This window comes from Leucopleurus acutus (assembly GCF_964270905.1).
Source record: "Leucopleurus acutus genome assembly, chromosome: 8".
Classification (NCBI taxonomy): domain Eukaryota; kingdom Metazoa; phylum Chordata; class Mammalia; order Artiodactyla; family Delphinidae; genus Leucopleurus; species Leucopleurus acutus.
This window is the reverse complement of record NC_139151.1, coordinates 22,438,278-22,464,799: the sequence shown is the minus strand read 5'-3', so window position 1 is coordinate 22,464,799 and position 26,522 is coordinate 22,438,278. Positions and strand designations below refer to the sequence as shown.

Sequence of the window (26,522 nt, the reverse complement as noted above, 5' to 3'; positions counted from 1 at the left end):
GCACCTCAGTTCAATTCTTTTAGCCTTAGCTTCAAGCTCCTTTAAAGTCTGTTCCATGCATGTGTGGTTCAGCATTCAGCCAGAGACTTAGGCAGAGTCTAAACAAAAAATCTGGAGCTTCCTTTCTCTGATACTCTTCTTTCTGAGATTTTCTCCCTCACGTTCCTGTGGCTGTGGCTGACCCAGACTCTGTACTTTGGTGTTTCGGCCCAGAAAGACTGGGTTTTCGTCAGTTTAGTTGCTCTGCACCATGATTTGACTGCAGCCTTTCCTCAGGCTAATAATGCCTTAAAAACAGAAAACTTGCTCAGTGCTGGTGCTTCCCTGATGGCACAGTGGTTAAGAATCCACCCCCCAATGCAAGGGACACAGGCTCGAGCCCTGGTCCAGGAAGATCTTACTTGCCATGGAGCAACTAAGCTCGTGTGCCACAACTACTGAGCCTGTGCTTTAGAGCCTGTGAGCCACAATTACTGGGCAAGCCCATGAGCCTAGAGCCTGCGCTCTGCAACAAGAGTAGTCCCCACTTGCTGCAACTAGAGAAAGTCCATGTGCAGCAATGAAGACCCAACACAGCCAAAAATAAATAAATAATAAAATTTTAAAAAGTTTCAATTCTTCTCCAAAATCTGCCAACTTTTGTTCACTTTCCAGAACCTTCAAGGAGTTGTTGTTTGTGTTTTGTTCAGACTTTACAGTTGTTATCTATAGAGTGGTCAGTCTGTTAATACGTCACTCTGCCATACCAGAGTCCGAACTCTTCAACACTACTTTTTTTAAGAGTAATCTTTAATTTTGAAATAATTTTAGATTTTCAGAAAAGTTACAAAGATTGAGTATAGAGAATCCCTGTATACCTCACACCCAGTTTTAGTTTCCTGTAATGTTATCCTCTTACATTATCATGGCACACTTGTCAAACTAAGAAACCAATATTGGTGCATTACCATTAACTAAACTATTGACTATTCAGACTTCACCAGTTTTTCCATTAATGTCCTTTTTCTATTCTAGGATGCATTCGAGGATTCCACATAGCATTTAGTTATTATGTCTCCTTAGTGACCTTTTTTGTGTCTTTTCCTGGTTGTTTTTTTTTTTTCTGACCTTGACAATTTTGAGGCTTACTGGTCAGGTAACCCCACAGAACATCCCTCAATTTGGGCTTGTCTGATATTTTTCTCAGGATTAGACTGGGGTTATGGGTTTGGGGGAGAAATACCACAGAAGTGAATTGCTCCTCATTACATTCTATCAAAGCATAGATGATATTCACACAACATCACTAGTGATGTTAATCATTCAGTTAAAGTACTATACTTTTTGAGGAATTACAGTGTATGCAAAACTTGTTTCTACATTTTCCCTTCTTCTTAAAAAAGTTTTATGGAAACTCCTTGATTAAAGACATCATGTAGTCCCACCCCTCACTTGAAATCGCTTCCTTTCAGTTGTAAACTCTAAGATTAAATAATAGGAATTGATAATATCTAGAGAAGTCTGTCATGGAAAAGAAGATATGCAGAGAATGATACAAATACATGTTTCTTCCAAATAAGTTCTTAATATCTTGTGGTAGGCCAATAGTGCATAATAGAATTTAATGGCATGCCTTTCCTTTATTAGAAGATTAACAGCTTAAAACATTTAGTTATCTGGCTTTAGGATGGTGCCTGAGGAGTTTGATGGTAGTGAGAAGAGAAGTAGAAAGAAAAATGTGTGCATGAAATAAAGACCAGCTATTTTAAGTGTAAAACAAATATTGGACTTGAGGGCACAATTGTTCAAAATCATAAGTTTGAGTTTTGGTATGCTCACTCTGAACTAAAAAGTACCAATCAGCATGTTCAGATAAGAGCACAAAGATTCTCTATTTGTACATTCTCCAACTCCATCCCAGCCAAGGAGTGAGTCTTAGGAAACTGACTTTCACTCCTTGAGTCATAAATTTGCTTTTGATTGTCACATCTCTATACAAAGCAATTTAGGAAACACATTATTTCATGACATTAAATTTATTTCTATAATTAAAAACTAGTTTTTAAGAAATTTGGGAGTGTAAACCAGTTATTCGAGCTTAATTGGGGTATTTTATAAAATTGTTTTCAGTAAAAGGTCTGTTTCAGTGGTTTAAAAAGCCAACTTGAAAGCTCAATATACAAAGAAAATACCTAAACATGAGGGAAGGGGATGTTGGAGAGGGGGGCTCCTAGAGCTCTGACCACTCTATTCCTCTTCTATGGTCTTTGAGGTGTTTCAGTAGCCCCTTAAAAAATCACAGCTCAAACCAAGGTAAATGATTCCAAGAGTTCTCAATATTTACCATTACATTTCACATATTTTAATAAAAAGCTCTTTGGGAGAAACATAAGGCATACAGGTGTCTTTATTGGGGGTGTGCCAAAAGATGAGTTATTGGCTTCAGAATACAAATGAACTTATTGACAAAATAGAACAGATCAATCAGAATAAAATATTTTTCTTTAAAAAATTAGGGGAACAAAACTGCATTAACCTTTTTTCTCTCCATCCTAGAAATTACATAGCTGACTGTATTTCACAGTAGCTAACCCATGTGAATACAGGACAAGCTATGGTTCTCACCTGAAAGTGGCCACGAAGTTCACTGTGGGCCAGCCTAAGACAAAGGATTTCAGGGCATTGGTGTTGCCTTCTCCCACTTCATCCACACAGCTTGCTGTCCACATGTCACTTAATTTTATTTTATTTTTTATCTTAAAGTTGTTGTTATATCTAGAAAGATAAGAACCAGACAGGATTTTTTGTTATTCTGTTTCTTAAATTTTATGAGAACTTCTATACTTGTGATAAGAGGACAGTTTCCACTAATCATGGGCAAAGAATGTCTTATTCATTTTTCTTACCTTCAGTGCCTACCATGGTAAATTGTAACATTTGGCTACCTTAGCCCAAAAAGGCTGTTGAAACATTTGGTGTATTGGTCCTCATGCCTGCATTTATGGCAGCAAATAGCCATAAACTGGCAACTTTATTTTTCTATACGTTGAGCATTGCATTTGGATCAAAAACCTAATTTTAAACTTACTGCTGTTATAAAAAAATAATTCTTTTATTATTTACAACTTGCTTATTTCCAAAATTATTTGAGTGGCTGAATAAAAGATTAAACATAAACATTATTTATTAAAATATTTATAAAATTTTCACTTTATATGCACTAAAAAATATAAACTGGAATTAATTAGAGAAATTTACAATGCATTTCCAACTGAGTGGTTATGATTTTCTAGTCTTTAGAAGCAAAGATTATTTTAAATTTCCTTTTTAAACCATTTCCCCTTATATTTTGGCTAAAATTGAAAAAACTGTAGCCTAAGAATAGACCTTAAACTAAGCTGAAAAAAAAAACAGATGCCAGGAAGTATTATATTTAAGTAGAGTTGATGCAATTAATATTTATCTCTGGGTACAGAGAAGGTGATTTACTTTTAAGCTGGCAATGAAATTGCTTTTTGACAATTTCTATCTAATCCCCCTTACAACCCTGATATTGACACTATCATATCTCTTGACCTAGTTTACAGTTTTAATGCTCATAATGGACCTGAGACTTAAATAGTTAGAAGGCACTGGTAAGGATAAAAAGAATGCCCAGGGACACGTCGGTACTTCCTATCATTCAGAGCCATTTATGGAAACATTAAAAGCTAAAATGAAATCAAAGATGCTTCATATGGAAGTATCCCTAAAACTCGTCATGGAATATTTAAAGCTAAAATTCTTCAGTAGGATTTATAAAATGTAAAGGGATTTTTCAGGAACTATACATGAAGAATAATCTAGATTCAAAGCCTCATCTATGCTTCCTGTAGCGCACACAATGTAAGTACAATAGAAAAGTGCCTTGAGGCACAATGCCTTCATTCTATATTTCATTTCAGTATTTTTCACCCTATTGCTATAAATCATTCGATTTTTTAAAAAGTAAAATCCTACTTCTTTTGTTTTTCCTTTTAAAAATCTTATTTCTTGATGGCAGCTATCTAGGTAATATAAAACTGAAACTATGAATCTTTTCCAAGGAAAAGTATGTTTCCATATCTGTTTTCATACATTTTGAGTTTTTTAATGCAGGCCTCTCTTTATATTAGGTACTTCAAATACCATGTGGGAACTTGTATACCTATTGACTTGGAAAAAGCCATTCCAACGATTCCTTCCCTAGATCAATAAAGTACCAAGATTTCCACCTCATTATACAAAAAACAAGGAACTGTCCAAAAGTGTAAACAATACTTCCATCCTAATGGTCAATATTTATTGAGAACTTACCATTTGCCAGTCACTGTTAACACTTTACACATATTAAGTTTAATCCTCAAACATTTTAGAGATGAGGAAATGTTGTCACAGGGAGGTTAAGTAATTTGCCAAAAGTCAAACAGCTTAACTAGCAGAGCTAGAATCCGAACCTGAGCAGGGTTGATTCTTGAGCTTGTTTATGCTCATAACCATTAAGTATCTATAAAAAGCCCTGGATATAGTCATTCTTACAAAGCACCTGGAGGTGACTTTGTATCCATGAAGTTTCCTTCAGCTTTACTATCTTAAGACTTACTTTTTCAAATCTCCTCACCTACAAGGCTTTCTGATGGGACTGTTTATTATGGAAGTAGGGGAGAAATCTCATGAACATTTATGTCCATAAAGCTAGAGGTACTAGTTTAAAAATATTTAAAACAAGTATTCCAATAAAGCTTTATATTAAGATGGATAGTATTAGGGTCACAGTGTGTATCTTCAGATTTTTCACTCTCAATTTCCAACAGTATTAGACTATTCCAATGGAAATTTAAAAGTATGAATTCCAGTGAACCGTTGAAATACATAGGATTCTAGAGAGATTTCCCTCCATTCTAAGATGGAGATGGTCTATTAAATATGTTTTGGGGTAGAGAATATGGTATATTCCACAAGAATCTGATGGTAATTCTACTGGTAATGAATTAATAATCAGAACTTTTTTTCTCCTCATCTTTTTGACCTACACAGAATTCATCATTACTTCCCTATTTGTTTAGGAAATAAAATATGAGAATAGTGATGGCTTAAGAGGGTATGAAATAACTACTTTCATTTCCTTTTAGTAAATTCCAAATAGGTGCTCTATGGCTATTAACAGAGATAATATCAGCTTCTTTCTAAATACTCTGATGCTCATAAACATTGTTTTAAAAAAAATGTAAAGCCCTACTTCTATAGGAAAAATAATTTTTAATTCAGCTTTCTAATGAATATCAAAAGTGGTCCCTAAGGTCGCATCCAGCTTTAATACTTGTTCTAATTCAGTATGGAAAAGAATGACAATAAACTCAAAACAATTTTAGGCAAACATTGTCAACATTCAGCATAAAATGGAGCAAATAAAATACCTTAGCCAAAGAAAGAAAGACTTTGGGCTTTCGTTGTTCTTCTTTATCTAACTCCTTTAGATGGTAGGTTAGGTTGTTTATTTGAGATTGTTTCCTGAGGAAGGCCTGTATTGCTATAAACTTCCCTCTCAGAACCACTCTAGCTGCATAGCATAAACTCTGAAGTGTTCTGTTTCCACTTTCATCTGTCTCAAGGTATTTTCTGATTTCTTCTTTGATTTTTTTCATTGACCCATTGTTTATTTTGTAGCATGTTGTTTAGTCTCCACATGTCTGTGACTTTCCCATTTTTCTTTTTGTAATTGATTTCCAGTTTCATACAGTTGTGATTGGAAGATGCTTGATATAATTTCTATCCTGTTAAATTTGGTGACACTTGTTTTCTGGCCTAGTATGTGATCCATCCTGGAGAATGTTCCATGTACACTTGAAAAGAATGTGTATTCTGCTGGGTTTGGTTGGAGTGTGTTGTAGCTATCTATTAAGTCCACCTGGTCTATTATGCCATTTAAGACCACTGTTGCCTTAATGATTTTCTGTCTGGATGATCTGTTCATTGATGTAAGTGGGGTGCTCACATCCCCTACTATAATTGTATTATTGTCAGTTTCTCCCTTTTAACATTTTCTCTCTTTTAACATTTGCTTGATATATTTAGATTCTCCTGTACTGGGTGCATGTATGTCAGTGAGTATAATACCTCTTCTTGTATTGATCCCTTTATCCTTACCTAATGCCCATCTTTGTCTTTTCTTATAGCCTTTGTTTTAAAGTCTACTTTATCTGATATGAGTATTGCTACTCCAGCTTTCTTGTCTTTTCCATTTGCATGAAATATCTTTTTCCATCCCCTCACTTTCAGGCTGTATGTGTCTTTAGCTGTGAAGTAAGTCTCCTGTAGGTAGTATATAGATGGATCTTGGATTTTTTAATACAATCAATGTTTTTTGATGTATTTTTTCCAATGACATTTAAAGTGATTATTGATAGGTACTCTTATTGCCATTTTGTTATTGGTTTTCTGGTGTTTTTGTTTTCCTCTCTGTTCCTTTTTTCTTGTGGTTTGATGATTTTCTTTAGTGGAATATTTGTGTTCCTTTCTTTTTAGTTTTTGTGTATCTATTGTAGGTTTTTTTATTTGTGATTACCATGGGGTTCATGTATGTTGACGTATTATCTACTTGTTTTAACCTGATAGTCATTTAAGTTCAAACACATTCTAAAATAATCTACATTTTTTCTTCTTTCCCCCACATTTTGTGTTTTTGATGTCCTATTTCACAAGTTCATATTTATCCCTTAACTGTTTATTTTAGTTATAGTTGATTTTTACAATTTTTGTTCTTTAGACTTCATACTGTCTTATTTAAGTCATTGATCCACAGCCTTTACTGTATATTTTCCTTTATTAGTTGTATGTTTCCTAGCCTTTTCTTTTCTACTAAGAGAAGGCTCTTTAACATGTTTTAGGGTCAAGTTAGTATTGATGAGCTCTTTTAGTTCTTGCTTGTCTGAGAAGTTCTTTATCTCTCCTTCAATTCTGAATGAAAACCTTGCTAGGTAGAGTAACCTAGGTTGTAGGTTTTTCCCTCTCAGCACTTTTAATATATCATGCCATTCTGTTCTGGCCTGCAAAGTTTCTGTAGAAAAATCAGCTGATCGCCTTATGGGGGTTTCCTTGTACGTGACACTTTTTTTTTTCCTTGCTGCCTTTAGAAGTCTCTCTATCTTTAACTTTTGCCATTTTAATGTGGTATGTTTTGGTGTGGGTCTCTTTGGTTTCATCTTGTTTGGGACTCTCTATGGTTCCTGCACCTAGTTATCTGTTTCCTTCTTCAGGTTTGGGAAATTTTCAGTCATAATGTCCACAAATACCTTTTTGGCCCGTTTCCCTCTCTCTTCTCCTCTGGAACCAGTATAATACAAATGTTAGTATGCTTGATGTCCTACAGTTTCTTTTTGATTAGTGATTTTCATTATTCTATCTTCTAGAACACTTATGCATTCTTTTGTATTATCTAGTCTGTTAATTCCTTCTAGAGTGTTTTTCATTTCAGTTATTGTATTCTTAAGCTCTGACTGGTACTTTTTATATTTTCTAGTTCCTTGTCAAAATTCTCACTGTGTTCATCTATTCTTTTCCCAAGTTCAATTAGCTTTTTTATTACTACTACTTTGAACTCTTTATCTGGTAAGTTATTTATCTGTTTCATTAGTTGATTTTTTCAGGTTTTTTTTCTTGTTCTTTTGTTTGAAACAAATTCCTCTTTCTTCTCATTTTGTTTAACTTTCTCTGTCTCTATGAAATTAGGTGAATACTTACCTATCCCAGTCTTGAAGCAGTGTCCTTGTGTGGGAGTATTCCTATTCAAGTATGTGTGTTCTCAGTGGCTTTGGTGGGAGAGCTGGATCTGAACAGAGCATGCGTCATATCTTCCCCCAGGGTGTGTTGGCAGCTATCACCTTGGTGAGAGGTAGGGCTGGAGGCAGAGGCCTAGAGCCAGAGCCAGGTGTAAACTAAGTTTCTCCTATGTTCAGTAGCTATCACCACCCTATTTGTGGTAGGGTCAGGTCCATACTGCTGGAGCAGAAGCCCTGAGGGTCAGATATGAGCTGGTTCTGTTCCTCTAAGTATGCACTCTCCCCTCTCCTAGCCACGGTATCTTCACCCCAGAGGGGAGTAGTGATGCAGCAAGAGGGATTTGGAGCAGGCACCTGGTGCAGCTAGGGCACACACTGGGATGGCTCCAGCATGTCAGTCAGAGCTTCAGACAGCTCCTGATCTGTTGCCCTCTGTGAGTGCCAGCAATAAACATCCTTGCCGCATTTAACTGCAGTGCTGGGTCTGAGCTGGCTCCATCCCCTGCAAGTGCACACTTGCCTCGGCAACATTAGCCTTCATCCTAGTTGGTAATTGCACCAGAGTTAGAGGTGAGGCTGGGGTGTTCACTATTGTCAGAGCCCTGGGCAGTTTTAATCTGCTTCCTCTGCCTTGTTTTGGGAGTAAGCAAGAGTGTGTCCATTTCTTCATGGGTGGAGTCTCGGTTTCTTACAGCCCTCCTGTCAGTCAGTGGTTTTCAAACCAACTAAGAGGACTGGTCTTCCCAGTGCTGGCTGGGGTGCCCAATATGTGGTTCAAACCCCTCACTCCCCAGGGAGGATCTGCAAGCCCATGATATCTCCTTCCTCTTCTCTTCCCTTCCTAGGGATGTGAGTCCTGATTGCTTCTCCTCCCTTCCTTCCTGACTCCCTGTGGATCTTTCTTTACAGCCTTGGTTGCCGAAGAGTCTTTCTGTCAGTCTCCAGTTTGTTTTCAGTGAGAATTTATTTTCATGTAGATGCACTTTTGATGTGTTTTTGGGGGGAGGTGAGCTCAGCGTCCGTCCTCCTACTCCACAATCTTGATCTCCTCCCCACCCACATCTTATTTGTGACATGGCATAACTTAGGTGTGAGGGTACGGATAGTAGAAAAAAGTTTACTATTCTCTAGTGACAAAAAATCTCTTTGATGAGACTGGATTTGTTAAACTACTCTTTCATGATGTTTCATAAATAGTGAGAATGGGGGAGGGAGCAAGTTGTAACTATCGTGTTCTAGGTTGGATGGTAACTGCACTGGCATTTAGTGTTGAGTGAAAAGTGAATTCTTTCGGTTACCTCTAAAGTATATTCCAAATATGTCTGCATCCTTCCTTTAACTGCCATTTCCCCAGATAAAGCCTTCATTATATCTCATCAGGACTACTACAATAACCTCCTGTCCAGTCTCCTTGCTTCTACTCTTTTCTGTCCTCTAATCCATTACCTATCATAGCCAGAATGATATTTTAAAAATATGTACATTATTCTACTCCCCTAATTAAAACCATTTGGAATGAAATCCAAACTCCTATCATAGCCTTTGTGGTACCCATCCTCCAAGATGGCCCCCAACGATCCCGGCTTCCTAATACACCTGTGTAGTTCCCTTCCAATTGTACCAAGGTTGATCTGTGTGGCCAATAGCCCCTACATCAGAAATGATGGTATACTACTTTCAAAATTAGGTTATAAAAGACTGCAGCTTCTATTTTAGGTGTTCTCTCCCTTTAATACTCTCTTCCTCACTCTCTTGGATCTTTCACTTTGAAGGAAACAATACCATGTTACAAGCAGCCCTGTGGAGAAACTTACATGGAGAAGAACTCTGGAAAGCAGCCATTGTGGAACTGAGGCCTGCCAGGATCCACAAAAGTGATCTGGGAAGTTTCAAGATTCTCTCCAGTTAAGCTCTGAGATGACTATAACCCTGGTTCAACACCTTGACTGCAACCTCATGAGGGCCCCTGAGCCAGAACCACTAGCTAAGCCATTCCCAGATTCCTGACTCAGAGAAAATGTATGTTTGTAGTCATAAACTGTTATGTTTTGGGGTAATTTGTTATACAGCAATAGATAATTAATAGATAATTAATGCAGCCCATAAAGGTCCTGATAACTTGATCCTTGTCTATTTCTCCAATCTCAATTTATATTACTCTCTTCCTGCTTATTATGCTGGCCTTCTTTTAACTCCTCCAAAGGGCCAAACTTTCCCTACCACCCTTGTACCTGCTGTTCCCTCTGCCTAGAATACCCATCTCCCTAATATCTGCATGGCTAGTTGTTTTTCATTCTTCATTGATTTATTTCCCCCCGACTATACCTACCTAACATATATCCCATATTTCACTTCACCGTATTTTCTTCACAGCATTAAGCACAATTTGTCATTTCTCCCTACACACATTAGAATGAAAGCATCAAAAAGCAGGGACTGTACCCATCATATTCTTCACTGTATCCCCTTTATTTATTCAGAGAATGGCACAGAGTGGGACTTAAATGAACACTTGTTGAATGAATAAATAATTAAAACATCTTTTCAAAACCAAATCAAAACAAAACAAACATAAGACTCACTTCAGATATTAGTTATGGTAACAGAGGCCAGATATTCTTACAGTGAACATTGAATATAAAGGTTACCTTTGTTGGTGGAAATGCAATTTTATAATGATAACCAGGAGAGAGCGTCCAGAATACCTACTTGATTTTGGCCACGATAAACAGATCATTGAACAGGAAAAGATGTCGCTCCTGCCTCTGCAGACCTCTTTTCAGTTCTACCCGGCCATCAATTAGCAGAGTTCTATTGGAGCACAAAAATGATGACAGAAATGCACATGTGTCCACGCTAGCAGAAGGACTTTCCCTGTAACAGATCAAACACCACAGATCTTTAGTCAAATGATAAAATATAGGATTGAGTTTGTACAAAAAATTATAGGTTAAATTTGGTCAAGAAATATAAAGCTCTATAATTTTTTTAATGCAATGGCATAGTTTTCTAACAGGTCCCTCAGTCTGTCTCCACATGGTGGTCCTTAATATTTTATTATAAAATTTTTTAAACAAAAAGCAAAATTAAAAGTTTTATAATAAACATATGTATATCCCAAACTAGATTCTACCATTAAAATTTTACTGTACTTGCTTTATCAGATAACTATCTAACTCTCTCTCAATTAACCCATTCTATTTTTGACATTTCAGTAAAATCTGCATACATTTCCCCCTAAATACTTCAGCATGCATATCATGTACAGTGAAATGCACAATTCTTAGGTGTATATTTTCTGAGTTTTGACAAACGTATTCACTTGTGTAATTTAAACCCTTATCAAGATATAGAACATTATCATCACTCCAAAAAATTTCCTTTTATCCCTTTTCAGTTGTTATAGTAATTAGACGAAGACAGCCTCTATGTATTGGCTCAAGTTGTTTATCTCTTTGTTGCAGGCTGAGATCCATTAGCTCCAAAGTCTGCTGGAACTTAATATACCCAATTATTTAAAAAATAACCCAAAACAAGCAGATTTTTAACCATTTTATAGCTTGCCTGCTTTGTATACTCCACAAAACTACACCCAACACCTGCTAGCCAATGATAAGACAGAGGCTTGTGGTTATAAGACCCAAGTCACTACTACCTTTGGAGTTCTCTGACCCAGACTCCCCACCGTGCTACTGAGCAACATCATTTAGACATGTAATCTCCAGAGCCACCCACTCCAATCTCCTTCCCCTCAGGAATTCCTTTGCCCTCCTCCTTTTTAGGATAGTGGTCCTTTGGCCATAAACCTCTAGATTGTCTCATGCTGTAAGGGACTTCCTTTCTTATGCAAACCTGTCCAAGGGTCATATTTTTTTCATTGATCAGTCCCCAAGTCCCTCAAATTCCTTACAACAGTCAATCCCTACTCCATCAACCCCAAGGCAACCATTATTATGATTTTTCTTCCCACTGAAGATTAGTTTTGCCTATTCTAGAATTTCATATTAACAAAACCTTAGTATGTACTCTTTTCGTGTAAGATATTTCTTACTCAGCATGTTTTTGTTATGTTTATTAGTAACCCATTCCTTTATACTGATGAACAGTATTCCACTGTATAAATATATCAGTTTGCTTATTCATTCTCCTACTGATGGACACGTGGGCTCTCTCCAGTTTTTAGCTACTATGAATAAAACTGCTATTAAACTTCTGTTGATCTTTTTTATGACCTATGTTTACATTTTTCTTGGAGAAATATCTCACAGTGGAACTGCTGGGTCACAGAATAGGTGTTATGTTTATTTTTAGAAAAAAAATACCAGTAAGTTTTCCAAAGTGGTTGTACCAATTTATATTTTCAACAATAGTGCAGGATAATTCTAGTTACTTTACAACCATGTCAACATTTGCATTATCAATCTTCTAAATTTTGGCCATTCTAGTGTATATATAGTAGCGTCTCATTAAGATTTTAATGTGCATTTCTCTGATGACTAATAACGTTGAACACTCATGTTCTTATTGGTTATTTGTATATATTAATTTGTGAACTGTCTCCAAATATTTTGCCTACTTAAAAATATTGTGTTATGTATCTTTTTATTATTGAGTTGTAGGGATTTTTTATATATCCTGTATCTATCTCCTGATATACATATATATACACACATATGCACATACATACCTATACAATATACATATATATATACACATATATATATCCTCTGTCAAATGTTTTGCAAATATTTTCTCCCAGTCTGTGATTTGCCTGTACATTTTCTTAAAACGTAAAAAGTTTAAAATTTTGATGAATTCTAATTTATCATTTTTAAAATGGTATTTGTTTTCTGTGTCCTTTCTAAGAAATCTTTGCCTACCCCCAAGTCATGAAGATACTCTCCTGTTTTCCACTAAAACCTGTATGATTTTAGTTTTTACATCTAAGTCTATGATCTATCTTAAATTAATTTTGGTTTATGGTATAAGGTAGGCACTAAGCTTCATTTTGTTTTTCTATATGAATACCATATTGTTCCAGCACCATATGCACAAAAGGTTTTCCTTTCCTCAGTGGATTGCTTTGGTACCTTTGTTGAAAATCACATGACTGTAAGACCATGGGTCTATTTCTAGGCTGTCTATTCTGTTTCACTGATCCTTTTAAGAATTAATCTATGCCAGAACCACATTGCCTTATTATTCTATCTTTACAGTAAATCATGAAATTAGGTAGTATAAATCTACCAACTTTTCTTTTTTTTAAATTGCCTTGGATAATCTAAGTCTCCTGTATTCACATACACATTTTTGAGATTAACGAAGATGAAGAACACAGTAGAGAAAACACATTGTGGCTGGGGAAGAAGAGATGAGTGCAGCTTCAAATATACTGAGTGTGGAATTACCAGGGGACTAGGTGACATGGGGAGATAAGGCAGGCAGCCAGCACTTAAAAGAGATGTCATATTTGTTATCATACAAAGACAGATGCATAAATAATACTATGGGAATGACTAGAACTGCCCAAAGGGGCAAAGAATAAGAAAAAAGGCAGAAACACATCCCTGAAAAAAATGTAATCTGAAGGGGTGAAGAAAGGAGGAGAATCTGTGAACAAGATGGAGAGTAGTGAATAAAGCAGCAGAAAAAGAAGAATAAAAAGCAGTGGTGGTCTGTAGTACTGAAACTGGTGAAGGGGATAACAAGTTGAAGACTGAGAAGATGTCTGGGAAAAAAGTCATCAGTTGTTCATTAAGACCTTCAACAAAACAGTTCCAGGAAAATGGTGAGGGCAGAACTCAAATGGTCTAGGGTTTGAGATGAGGAGTGAAAAGAATAGTGAAGAATTAAAGGCAGTAAATCTGGTTATTTTTCAACAGCTTAACACTAGAAAGTGACTTTAAGAGGAAAGGGAGGAAGAAGAGAGAAACAATACCTAAGCCCTGAAGGTAGGTACCATCTCTCATTTTACAGATTTGGAAGCTGATGTTCATAGCAGTTAAAACACACTGCTGTTAAGTGAAGGGGACTTACAAGTTAAGTATGTTCAAAACACTTACTTTAAAAAATTCCATGTAGCCTTTCAAAAGGAAAAGAACTTCATTCATACCAACTCAGATTCCTCCTCCACCCATGGCAGTTGAGCTCAGTAGTTTAGGACTTGATGGGGGTAGGGGAGGGTGTGGGCTAATCTAAGACTTTTTCCTAAGTAGTGTGACATGGTGAGTTATTTTGGCTGCCTCAGTTTCCTCATTGTAAAGTAAGGCAGTTGGAGTAGAAGGTCTTTAAATTCCTTTTATAATTTGTATACGTGACTAACTATACTAACATGTACTCAAAAGGTGGAATTAAGATTACTGATGAGAGAGGTTGGGCCAAGACAGCAGAGGAGAAAGACCTTGAGCTCACCTCCTCTCACAAACATACCAAAATCACAACTATATGCAGAATAACCCTCACTGAAAAAGACCAGAACCTATCAGAAAAGATCTTCTACAACTAAGGACATAAAGAAGGAACCACAATGAGATAGGTAGGAGGGGTGGACTCGTGATATTGTCAAGTCCCATACCCTAGGGTGGGTGACCCACAAATGGAAGAATAATTACATTGCAGAGGTCCTCCCACTGGAGTGAGAGCTCTGAGCCCCACATCAGGTTCCCCAGCCCAGGGGTCTTGTACCAGGAAGAAAAGCCCCCAGAGCATTTGACTCTGAAGGCAGCAGAGCTTAATTTCGGGAGCCCCACAGGACTGGAGGGAAATAGAGACTTCGCTCTTAAAGGGTGCACCCAAAATCTCACATGTACCAGGACCCAGGGCAAAAGCAGTAATTTGATAGAAGCCTGGGACAGACCTATCTGCTGGTCTTGGAGAGTCCCCCAGACAGGCAAGGGGTGGGTGGCTGTGGCTCACCCTGGGGAAATAGACACTGGCGGCAACCATTCTTGGAAGCTTCTTCTACTACGTGGAAGCTGGTGCTTGCAGGTGACATTGTGGGATGCTCCCTCTGGCTCATTAGTGCCAAGACATAGCCCCAACAGCCTGTAGGTGCCAGTGTTGGGATGCCTCATGCCAAGCAACTAACTGGGTGGGGACAAAGTTCCACCCATTAGCAGACAGGCTGCCTGAAGACCTCCTGAGTCCACACCCACCTCTAGACATGCCTCTAGACATGGCCCTGCCCACCAGAAGGCCCTGGACACAGCTCCATTCACCATTGGGCAGGCACCATCTCTGGAAACCCCTGGGTTCCCCACTGCCCTACAGGAAGCCTGCACTAGCCTCTAGACCAGTCTTATCCACCAGGGGGCAGACAAGAAAACCACTATCCTGCAGCCTACGGTACCCGGCCGGCTCACAGCAGGCCAGACCTTGCTGTGAGACCAGCTGGGCCTCAGCCCTGCCCACTAGCAGGCTGACACAAGCTCTGAGACACCCTGGACCCCATACCCAACTGTATCAGGAAACCCTCCCCCAACCAGTGACCTGACACGAACTCTGGGATCCCTGGGCTCTGCAACCAGCTTCCAGGACCCAGCTCTGCCTGGCAATAGTCCAGCATGAACCCCAGGACCTGGCTTCACCCAGTGGGTGAGCAATAGCCCTGGAGTCCTCTGGACCCTGACTCTGCAAACCAGTGAGATAGCAGAAGCCCCGGGGCCCCCTGGGGTTCCACAGTCAGCCACGTTGTGACCCAGTCCCAACAACCAGTGGCTGACAGCCTCTGCACAAGGTAAAACCCTGGGCCATCCAAGCCTCCAGACCATCTACATAGTCAGCCTGCCACAACAGAAGGATACATGCAGCCCTCATAGGGGAACTTCTAGAGCATATAGATTGGGTGATGAGAGGGGACTGTGCTACTGGAACACGTAGGACATACCCTACAAAAGGCAACTTCTCCAAGGTTAGGAATCATAACCAATCTACCAGATACATAAAAATAGAGCAACTTAGGCAAAATGAGGTGACAGAGGAAAATGTTCCAGACAAAGGAACAAGATAAAAACCGCAGGAGAAGAATTAAGTGAAGTGAAGATAGGAAATCTACATGAGAAGAAGTTTAGGGTAGTGACTGTAAAGGTGATCAAAGAACTTGGGAATAGAATGGATGCACAGAGTGAGAAGTCAGAAATTTTTAACAAAGAGTTAGAAAATTTAAAGAACACCCAAACAGAAATGAAGAATACAATAACTGAAATGAAAAATACATTAGAAGGAATCAACAGTAGACTAAATAATACAGAAGAATGAATCAGCAAGATAGTAGCCAGGGTAGTGGAAATCACTGATGCTGAACAGCAAAAAGAATGAAAAGGAATAAGGAGAGTTTGAGAGCTCTAGGACAACATCTAGTGCACCAATATTCCCAATACAGGGATCCCAGAAGGACAAGAGAGAGTGAAAGGGGCAGAGAACATATTTGAAGACACGAAAACTGAAAACTTCCCTAAGTTGAGAAAAGAAACAGTCTCATACAGAATCAACCCAAAGAGGACAACCCCAAAACACACTGTGATTAAAATGCCTAAAAATAAAGATAGAATACTTATGAAAAGCAGCAAGGGAAAAGCAACAACTTACCTACAAAGGAACTCTCAGAAGGCAATCAGCTGACTTTTCAGCAGAAAATCTGCAGGCCAGAAGGAAATGACATGATATATTTTCAATGATGAAAGAGAAAAACCTACAACCACGAAATCTCTACCCAGCAAGGCTTTCCTTCAGATTTGGAGGAGAGATCAAAAGTTTTACAGAGAAGGAAGAGGTAAGAGTTCAGCACCACAAAACCAACATAATAAAAAATGTTAAAGTGATTTCTCTAAACAGAAAAGGCCACAACTAGAAATATGAAAATTATGAAAGGAAAAATCTCATTGGTAATGGCAAATATACAGTAAAGATAGTAGGCCAACCACATATAAAGCTAGTAGGAAGGTTAAAGGACAAAAGTAGTAAAATCATCTATATACACAGCAAGTAGTTAAGGGATACACAAAAGGATGTAAAATATGATGTCACAAACAGTAAACATGGGGGGCAGGTAAAAATACAGGGTTGTTAAACTGCTTTCAAACTTAAGAGATCAGCAACTTTAAATAATTGTGTATACACACACACGGCTACATAAAAGCCTCATGGTAACAATAAACCAACAACCTATAATAGATATACACAAAAAAAGAAAAAGGAATCCAAACATAACACTAAAGACAGTCATCAAATCACAAGAGAAGAGAATAAAAGAAGAAAGAAAAAAAAGACCTACAATAACAACCCCAAAACAAGTAACAAAATGGCAATAAGAACATACATATTAATAATTACCTTAAATGTACATGGACTAAATTCTACCATCAAAACACAGTAACTGAATGGACACAAAAAACAGACCTAAATATGTTCTGCCTACTAGAGACTTGCTTCAGATCTGAAGACACACACAGACTGAAAGTGAGGGTATGAAAAAAGATATTCCATGCAAATCAAAAGAAACTAATATAAGCATTTCTATCTTATATCAGACAAAAGAGATTATATAGTAAAGACTGTTAAAGAAGGACACTACATAATGATGAAAGGATCAATCCAAGAAGATAGAACAATTATAAATATATATGCACCCAACATTGGAGCACCTAAGTACATAGCAAATGTTAATGGGCATAAAGGGAGAAATCCACAGTAACACAATAATAATAGGGGGCTTTGACACACCACTTATATCAATGGACAAATCACCCAGAAAGAAAATCAATAAGGAAACACTAGCCTTAAATGACACATTAGAGCAGAAGAACTTAATTGATGCATGTAAAGCATTCTATCTGAAAGCAGCAGAATACATGTTTTTTTCAAGTGCACACAGAATGTTCTCCAGGATAAATCACATGCTAGGCTACAAAACAACGCTTGGTAAATTTAAGAAAATTGAAATCAGATCAAGCATCTTTTCTGATCACAATGCTATGAGACTGAAACCAACTACAAGAAAAAAAATGCAAAAATCATAAACATGTGGAGGCTAAACAATACACTACTAAACAACCAATGGATCACTGAAGAAATCAAAGAGGAAATCAAAAAATACCTAGAGACAAATGAAAACAAAAGCACAATGATCCAAAAACTGATGGTACTCAGCAAAAGCAGTTATAAAAGGGAATTTTATAGCAATACAAACTTACCTCAGGAAACAAGAAAAATCTCAAATAAACCATCTAACCTTACACCTAAAGGAACTAGAGCAAGAACAAACAAAGCCCAAAGTTAGTAGAAGGAAAGAAATTATAAAGATCAGAGTAGAAATAAATAAAATAGAGATTAAAAAAAATAGAAAAGTTCAAGGAAGCTAAAAGCTGGTTCCTGGAAAACATAAACAAAATTGATAAACATTTAGTCAGACACTCAAGAAAAAAAGGGAGAGGGCCCAAATCACTAAAATCAGAAATGAAAAAGGAGAAGTTACAACTGACACCACAAAAATTCAAAGGATCACAAAAGACTACTACAAACAACTATATGCCAAAAATGCACAACCTGGAAGAAATGGACAAATTCTTAGAAAGGTAAATCTCCCAAGACTGAACTAAGAAGAAACAGAAAATTTGAACACACCAGCTACCAGTAATTAAATTAAATCAATAACTTAAGAACTCCCAACAAACAAAAGTCCAGTACCATATGGCTTCACAGGTGAATTCTACCAAACATTTAGAGAAAAGTTGACACCTATTGTTCTCAAAATATTCCAAAAAATGGCAGGAGAAGGAATATTCCTGGGCTCATTCTATGAGGTCAGCATCACCTTGATACCAAAACCAGACAAAGATGTCACACGAAAAAGGAAAATTACAGACCACTATCACTGATGAATACAGATGCAAAAACCCTCAACAAAATATCAGCAAAATAAATCCAACAACATATTAAAAGTATCATACACCAGGAACAAATGGGATTTATCCCAGGGATGCAAGTAATTTTCATTATCTGTAAATCAATCAATGTGATATACCACATTAACAAACTGAAGAATAAAAACCATATGATCATCTCAATAGATGCTTTTGACAAAAAGCGTTTGACAAGATTCAGCATCCATTTATGACAAAACTCCCCAGAAAGTGGGCATAGAGGGAATAAACCTCAACGTAAGAAAGCCCACATATGACAAACCCACAGCTAACCCCATACTGGATGGTGAAAAGCTGAAAGTATTTCCTCTAAGATCAGGAATGAGTCAGGGATGCCCACTCTTGCCACTTTTATTCAACACAGTATTGGAAGTCCTGGCCACAGCAATCAGAGAAGAAAAAGAAATAAAAGGAAGTCAAACTGGAAAGGAAGAAGTAAAACTCTCATTGTTTGCAGATGACATGATACTATACATAGAAAATCCTAAAGATGCCACCAGAAAACTACTAGAACTAATCAATGAATTTGGTAAGATTGCAGGATACAAAATGAATGCACAGAAATCTCTGGCATTCCTATACACTAACAATGAAAAATCAGAAAAAGAAATTAAGGAAACAATCCAATTTACCATCATAGCAAAAAGAATAAAATATCTAGGAATAAACCTACCTCAGGAGGCAAAGGACCTGTACTCTGAAAACTGTAAGACACTGATGAAAGAAATTAAAGATGACACAGATGGAAAGATATATCACGTTCTTAGATTGAAAGAATCAATATTGTTAAAATGACCATGCTTCCCAAGGCAATCCATAGATTCAATGCAATCCCCATCAAAACACCAAGGACATTTTTCACAGAACTAGAAAAAATAATTTTAAAATTTGTATGGAAACACAAAAGGCTTTGTATAGCCAAAACAATCTTGAGAAAAAAGAAGAAAGCTGGAGGAATCATGATCCCTGACTTCAGATTATCCTACAAAGCCACAGTAATCAAAACAGTATGATACTGGCACAAAAAGATACACATAGGTAAATGGAACTGGAGAGACCAGATTAATTAATTATTAATTAATAATATATTGGTCAATAATAATGTATTTGGTCAATTAATCCATTACAAAGGAAGCAAGAATATACAATGAAGAAAAGACAGTCTCTTCAATAAGTTGTGCTAGGAAAACTGGACAGCTACATGTAGAAGAATGAAATTAGAACATTCTCTAACACCAATAAACAAAATAAATTTAAAATGGATTAAAGACCTAAATGTAAGATTGGAAACCATAAAACTCCTAGAAGAAAACATAAGCAGAACTCTTTTTGACATAAATTGTAGCAATAATTTTTTGGATCCATCTCCTAAAGCAAACAAAATAGAAGCAAAAATAAGCAAATGGGACCTAATTAAACTTAAAATCTTTTGCACAGCAAAGGACACTACTGACAAAACAAAAAGACAGCCTACTGAATGGGAGAGAATATTCGCAAATGATATGACTGATAAGGGGTTTAATATCCAATATATATAAACAGCTCATACATCAGAAAACAAATAACCTGATTTAAAAATGGTCAGAAGACCTGAACAGACATTTCTCCAAAGAGGACACACAAATGGCCAAAAGGCACATGAAAAGATGCTCAACATTGCTAATCATCAGGTAAATGCAAATCAAAACCACAATGAGATATCACCTCACACCTGTCAGAATGGCTATCATCAATAAGAACACAAGTAACAAATGTTGGTGAGGACGTGGAGAAAAGGGAATCCTCATATACCATTAGTAGGAATGTAAATTGGTGCGGCCACTGTAGAAAACATTATGGAGGTTTCTCAAAAAGCTAAAAATAGAACTACCATTTGACCAAGGAATTCTACTCCTGGGTATATATCCAAAAACAAAGAAAAACACTAATTCGAAAGATACATGCACCCCAATGTTCACAGCAGCATTATTTACAATAGCCAAGATATGAAAGCAACCTAAGTGTCCATCAACAGATGAATGGAGAAAGAAGATGTGGTATATATATATATCTATATATATATACATACATATATATATACATACATACATACAATGGAATACTATTCAGCCATAAAAAAAGAATGAAATTTTGCCATCTGCAACAACATTGAATGACTTGAAGGGTATTATGTAAATTGAAATAAATCAGACAGAGAAAGACAAATACTGTATGATATCACTTCTATGCAGAATCTAAAAACTACAGGAAACTAGTGAATATAATTAAAAAGAAGCATACTCGCAGATACAAAGAACAAACTAGTGGTTACCAGTGGGGAGAGGGAAGGTGAGAATGGCAACATAGGGGTAGGGAATTAAGAGGTACATGATATTACGTATAAAATATGATATAAGGATATACTGTAAAACAAAGGAATATAGCCAATATTTTATAATAACTGTAAGTGGAAAATAACCTTTAAAAATTATGAATCACTATATTGTACACCTGTAACTTACATAATATTATACATCAACTATGCATCAATAGAAAATTAAAAAGAAAATGATAAGATTACTGATGAGAGGGAAATTCTGTGAAAACAACCCTATCCTAAAGTATAGTTTATAAAGGCAAGGATAAGCATACATGAAAGTGGCCTCAGGGAAACAAGCCAGTGTAAAATCCAAGCAACAGTAATAACAATAATGACAAGAACTATGAGATATTTCTTGTATTAGTCTAATTTTTAAAGGAGCTCAAAGAACAAGAATTTGTCAGGGTCTCCATCAAAGTATAGGGTATAAGAGACCATGCTCTGTCATCCCAAGTATCCGGTTCACATGGCAGCTGCAATAAATGGAGATTCTGGCTTATCTATGTTTCTTGGATTTGAATAGTATGGGTCTCAGTGTCTGATCTCTCCTGGGTATACTAAAGGGCTGAGAACCACACACTATCTTGATAACTCTCTGAGGTAATATCTGAGTAATCAGCCATCCTTTCCTCTATTACAGTTGTTCTTAAAGTGTGGTTTCCCCACAAGTGGCATCAGCAACAACTAGGAACTTCTTAAAAATGCAGAGTCTCAGGGCCACCTCAGACTTACTGAATCAGAAACTTTGGAGGGTTGCCTGAGCATTTTGTATTTTAACAAGCCACTCAGATGATTCTAATGCATGCTGAAGTTTGAAAACTACTGTTCTCTTCCAACTCTCTAAGACTGGTTCTAACATTCTAAAATTCTATAACTGTGTTTTTAAACTAAGTATAAATAGCATTTATTTCTACTTAAGGTAAAGTGAAATTTTAAGATCTGTTCCATCATTTCCTGTGTTTTTTGAGGTATAGTTACCATTCCAAATAAGTGAATTCTGTTATGCTCACTAATTACTAATTAAGCACATACTATATATAATTTGCAGCGATGAAGAAGTGAATAACAAGGCAAATAAATCAACTGAAGTCCTTTGAAATAAAAGGGAAATGGAGTTACTATGTTAATATTATAGATTGGAATTAAACAGAAAGACCCAGATTCACCATCACACAGAAAAATCCTTCCTATTTCAAAATCTTCTGGGGTGGGGGAATAGGAGGAGGCATAATAGCATCTTGTATTACGTAGTGATTTTCAAATTTATAGAAAACAAGAATAAAATTTAACTTACTCTTGTGAAAACGGAGCAAGGACAAGGCTAGCAAGCAATGAATGAATGAAGAAATGGCTTACAGCATTTTACATAGCTCTAGTTTCTTAACTGCCTGGCAGGAAATTTTTGCAAGGGGAAAATCATTTTTTGCATTTTGGCTTTACATATTCAATGAATAACTGCTTTCTGATGACAATGATAAACCATTAGATAGTAGTATCATTTAAACCAGGGATCCTCAAACTTACTCAGAGGGTCTGAGAGTAAGTAGTTTAGGTTTTGTTGATCTCTGTTGTCAAATATTCAACTAGCCATTGTATGGCAAAATTAGCCATAGATAATACCTAAAGAAACAGGTGTGGCTATGATCCAAAAAAACCTTATTTATAAAAACCGGCAGCCACTCTGGGCCATAGTTTGCTGACCCTAGTTGAAACAATATTACTTCTAAAACATTTAAATGCTTATAAATAAAGACTAATCTGAAGTAATTAGGGAGTTAAAAAGAATTTTGTTTGTTTGTTTGTTTGTTTGGGGTTAGCATAGACTAAAGGTTAATTAGGTTATATCAAAAATGGTTTGTGTTTTGAAGCAATTCCAAAGGATTTTAGTACATAATAATTCATTTTCCATCTCACAATAACACTTTCAAATAAATAGATTTGATGATGGTGTGGGGGATAACTCACAATGAAGTTAAAAATCTTGCTTTTTCAGTGTAGATTTATCAATGTACATGTCTACAGTCTTATCATTTTAAAGGTCTACATATAAGTAAGGCAAGAGACGTCTCGTGATTTTAGCAAGCTAAGCATTGGTTAAAAAAAAACCAACATTCTGACAGCATCCTACAGAAAAATAAACATCTCAGTACTCACATAATTTAAAAAGAAAAAGATCTTTTGTAGAAGGAAACAAAAACACAAACAACCTTTGTTTTTTTAAAACTACAATCTTAATCAGTGTTTCCTACTTAAAAATGTATTTCTCAATTATGTGACTCTGAATTGTTTATTTTTATCCCGAGTGCAATGTAGATGTGTTTATTTTAGTCTCTTTGAGTATGGAAATGGGAAGGAGGGCAAGATGTAACCTTCTATTTAGCCTCTTAATATAGCTTGATTAGGTTTTACAAGTTATAATTAACAAAGCTCTAAAATGATCTAACAAATACAATCAGAGTCTAAGAATTAACCTGCTGCCTGCATCTTATGTATTAACATTCCATTTTCAAATAGGTTTGTGAAGCCACTTCAGAAAGGCAAAAAGGAGTTTTAGGACCTTAATCATTTTTCACTAAAACTAGATAATAGCTTTCATGAAACTGGGCCACAGTAGTATCTCTTAATATTTATTACTAAGGAGATTTGTTAAAGATGGCGGAGTAGAAGGATGTGTGCTCACTCCCTCTTGCAAGACCACTGGAATCACAACTAACTGCTGAACGATCATCAACAGAAAGACACTGGAACTCACCAAAAAAGATACCCAGATCCAAAGACAAAGGAGAAGCTGCAGTGAGACAGTAGGAGGGGTGCAATCACAATAAAATCAAATCTCATAACCGCTGGGTGGGTGACTCATAAACTGGAGAACAATTATACCACAGAAGTCCACCCACTGGAGTGAAGGTTCTGAGCCTCACATCAGGCTTCCCAACCTGGAGGTCTGGCAATGGGAGGAGGAATTCATAGAGAATCAGACTTTGAAGGCTAGCGGGATTTGATTGCAGGACTTTGACAGGACTGGGGGAAACAGAGACTCTACTCTTGGAGGGCACACAAAAAGTAGTGTGCACATCAGGACCCCGGGGAAGGAGCAGTGATGCCACAGGAGACTGAACCAGACCTACCTGCTAGTGTTGGAGGGTTTTCTTCACTGGAGGGGGTGGCTGTGGCTCACCGTGGGGACAAAGACACTAGCAGCAGAAGTTCTGGGAAGTACTCCTTGGCTTGAGCCCTCCCAGAGTCCATCATTAGCCCCACCAAAGAGCCTGTAGCCTCCAGTGCTGGGTCACCTCAGGCCAAACAACCAACAGGGAGGGAACTCAGCCCCACCCATCAGCAGACAAGCAGATTAAAGTTTTACAGAGCTCTGCCTACCAGAGTAACACCCAGCTCTACCCACCACCAGTCCCTCCCATCAGGAAGCATGCAAAGCCTCTTAGATAGCCTCATCCACGAGAGGGAAGACAGCAGAAGCAAGAATAACTACAATCCTGCAGCCTGTGGAACGAAAACAACATTCACAGAAAGAGAGGCAAAATGAAAAGGCAGAGGGCTACGTACCATATGAAGGAACAAAACACCAGAAAAACAATTAAATGAAGTGGAGATAGGCAACCTTCCAGAAAAAGGATTCAGAATACTGATAGTGAAGATGATCCAGGACCTCGGAAAAAGAATGGAGGCAAAGATTGAGAAGATGTGAGAAATGTTTAACAAAGGCCTAGAACAATTAAAGAAAAAACACCTAGAATAATTAAAGAGCAAACAAACAGAGATGAACAATACAATAAATAAAATCAAAAATACACTAGAAGGAATCAATACCAGAATAACTGAGGCAGAAGAACGGATGAGTGAACTGGAAGACAGAATGGAGGAATTCACTGCCGCCGAATGGAATAAAGAAAAAAAGAATGAAAAGAAATGAAGACAGCCTATGAGACCTCTGGGACAACATTAAACACACCAACATTTGCATTACAGGGGTCCCAGAAGGAGAAGAGAGAGAGAAAGGACCTGAGAAAATATTTGAAGAGATTATAGTCGAAAACTTCCCTAACATGGGAAAGGGAATAGCCACTGAAGCCAGGAAGTGCAGAGAGTCCCAGGCAGGATAAATCCAAGGAGAAACAGGTCGAGACATATAGTAATCAAACTGACAAAAATTAAAGACAGAGAAAAATTACTAAAAGAAACAAGGGAAAAATGACAAATAACATACAAGGGAACTCCCATAAAGTTAATAGCTGATTTCTCAGCAGAAACTCTACAAGCCAAAATAGAGTGGCACGATATATTTAAAGTGATGAAAGGGAAGAACCTACAACAAAATTACTCTACCCAGCAAGGATCTCATTCAGATTCGATGGAGACATCAAAAGCTTTACAGACAAGTAAAAGCTAAGAGAATTCAGCACCACCAAACCAGCTCTACAACAAATGCTAAAGGAACTTTTCTAAGTGGGAAACACAAGAGAAGAAAAGGATCTACAAAAACAAACCCAAAACAACTAAGAAAATGGTCATAGGAACATACATATCAATAATTACCTTAAATGCAAATGGACCAAATGCTCCAACCAGAAGAAACAGGCTCGCTGAATGGATACAAAAACATGACCCATATATATGCTGTCTACAAGAGACCCACTTCAGACCTAGGGACACATACAGACTGAAGGTGAGGGGATGGAAAAAGGTATTCCATGCAAATGGAAATCAAAAGAAAGCTGGAATAGCAATACTCATATCAGATAAAATAGACTTTAAAATAAAGAATGTTACAAGAGATAAGGAAGGAAACTTACATAATGATCAAGGAATCGATCCAAGAAGAAGATATAACAATTATAAATATATAGGCACCCAACAAAGGAGCACCTGAATACATAAGGCAAACACTAACAGCTATAAAAAAGGAAATCGACAGTAATACAATAATAGTGGGGAACTTTGACACCTTACTTTCATCAATGGACAGATCATCCAGACAGAAAATTAATAAGGAAACACAAGCTTTAAATGACACAACAGACCAGATAGACTTAATTGATATTTATAGGACATTCTAACCGAAAACAGCAGATTACACTTTCTTCTCAAGTGCACACCAAGCATTCTCCAGGATAGATCACATCTTGGGTCACAAATAAAGCCTCAGTGAATTACAGAAAACTGAAATCATATCAAGCATCTTTTCCGACCATGCTGAAATTAGAAATAAATTACAGGGAAAAAACACAAACCATGGAGGCTAAACAACACATTACTAAATAACCAAGAGATCACTGAAGAAATCAAAGAGAAAATCAAAAAATACCTAGAGACAAATGACAAGAAAAACACGATGAACCAAAACCTATGGGATGCAGCAAAAGCAGTTCTAAGAGGGAAGTGTATAGCAATACAATCCTATCTCAAGAAACAAGAAAAATCTCAAATAAACAATCTAACCTTATACCTAAA

General features: G+C 37.0%; 1 protein-coding gene across 1 annotated transcript in view; it reads right to left on the bottom strand.

Annotated features, from left to right (window-relative positions):
- Nucleotides 1-26,522, bottom strand: part of ARHGAP20 (Rho GTPase activating protein 20) — a gene marked incomplete at both ends in the record, with an annotated part of 148,318 nt that overhangs the window by 47,281 nt on the left and 74,515 nt on the right. The window contains 2 exons of the mRNA XM_082845165.1: nt 2,605-2,754; nt 10,485-10,649. Of these exons, the coding sequence (XP_082701291.1) occupies nt 2,605-2,754; nt 10,485-10,649 (315 nt within the window). The remainder of the gene's footprint in view (nt 1-2,604; nt 2,755-10,484; nt 10,650-26,522) is intronic.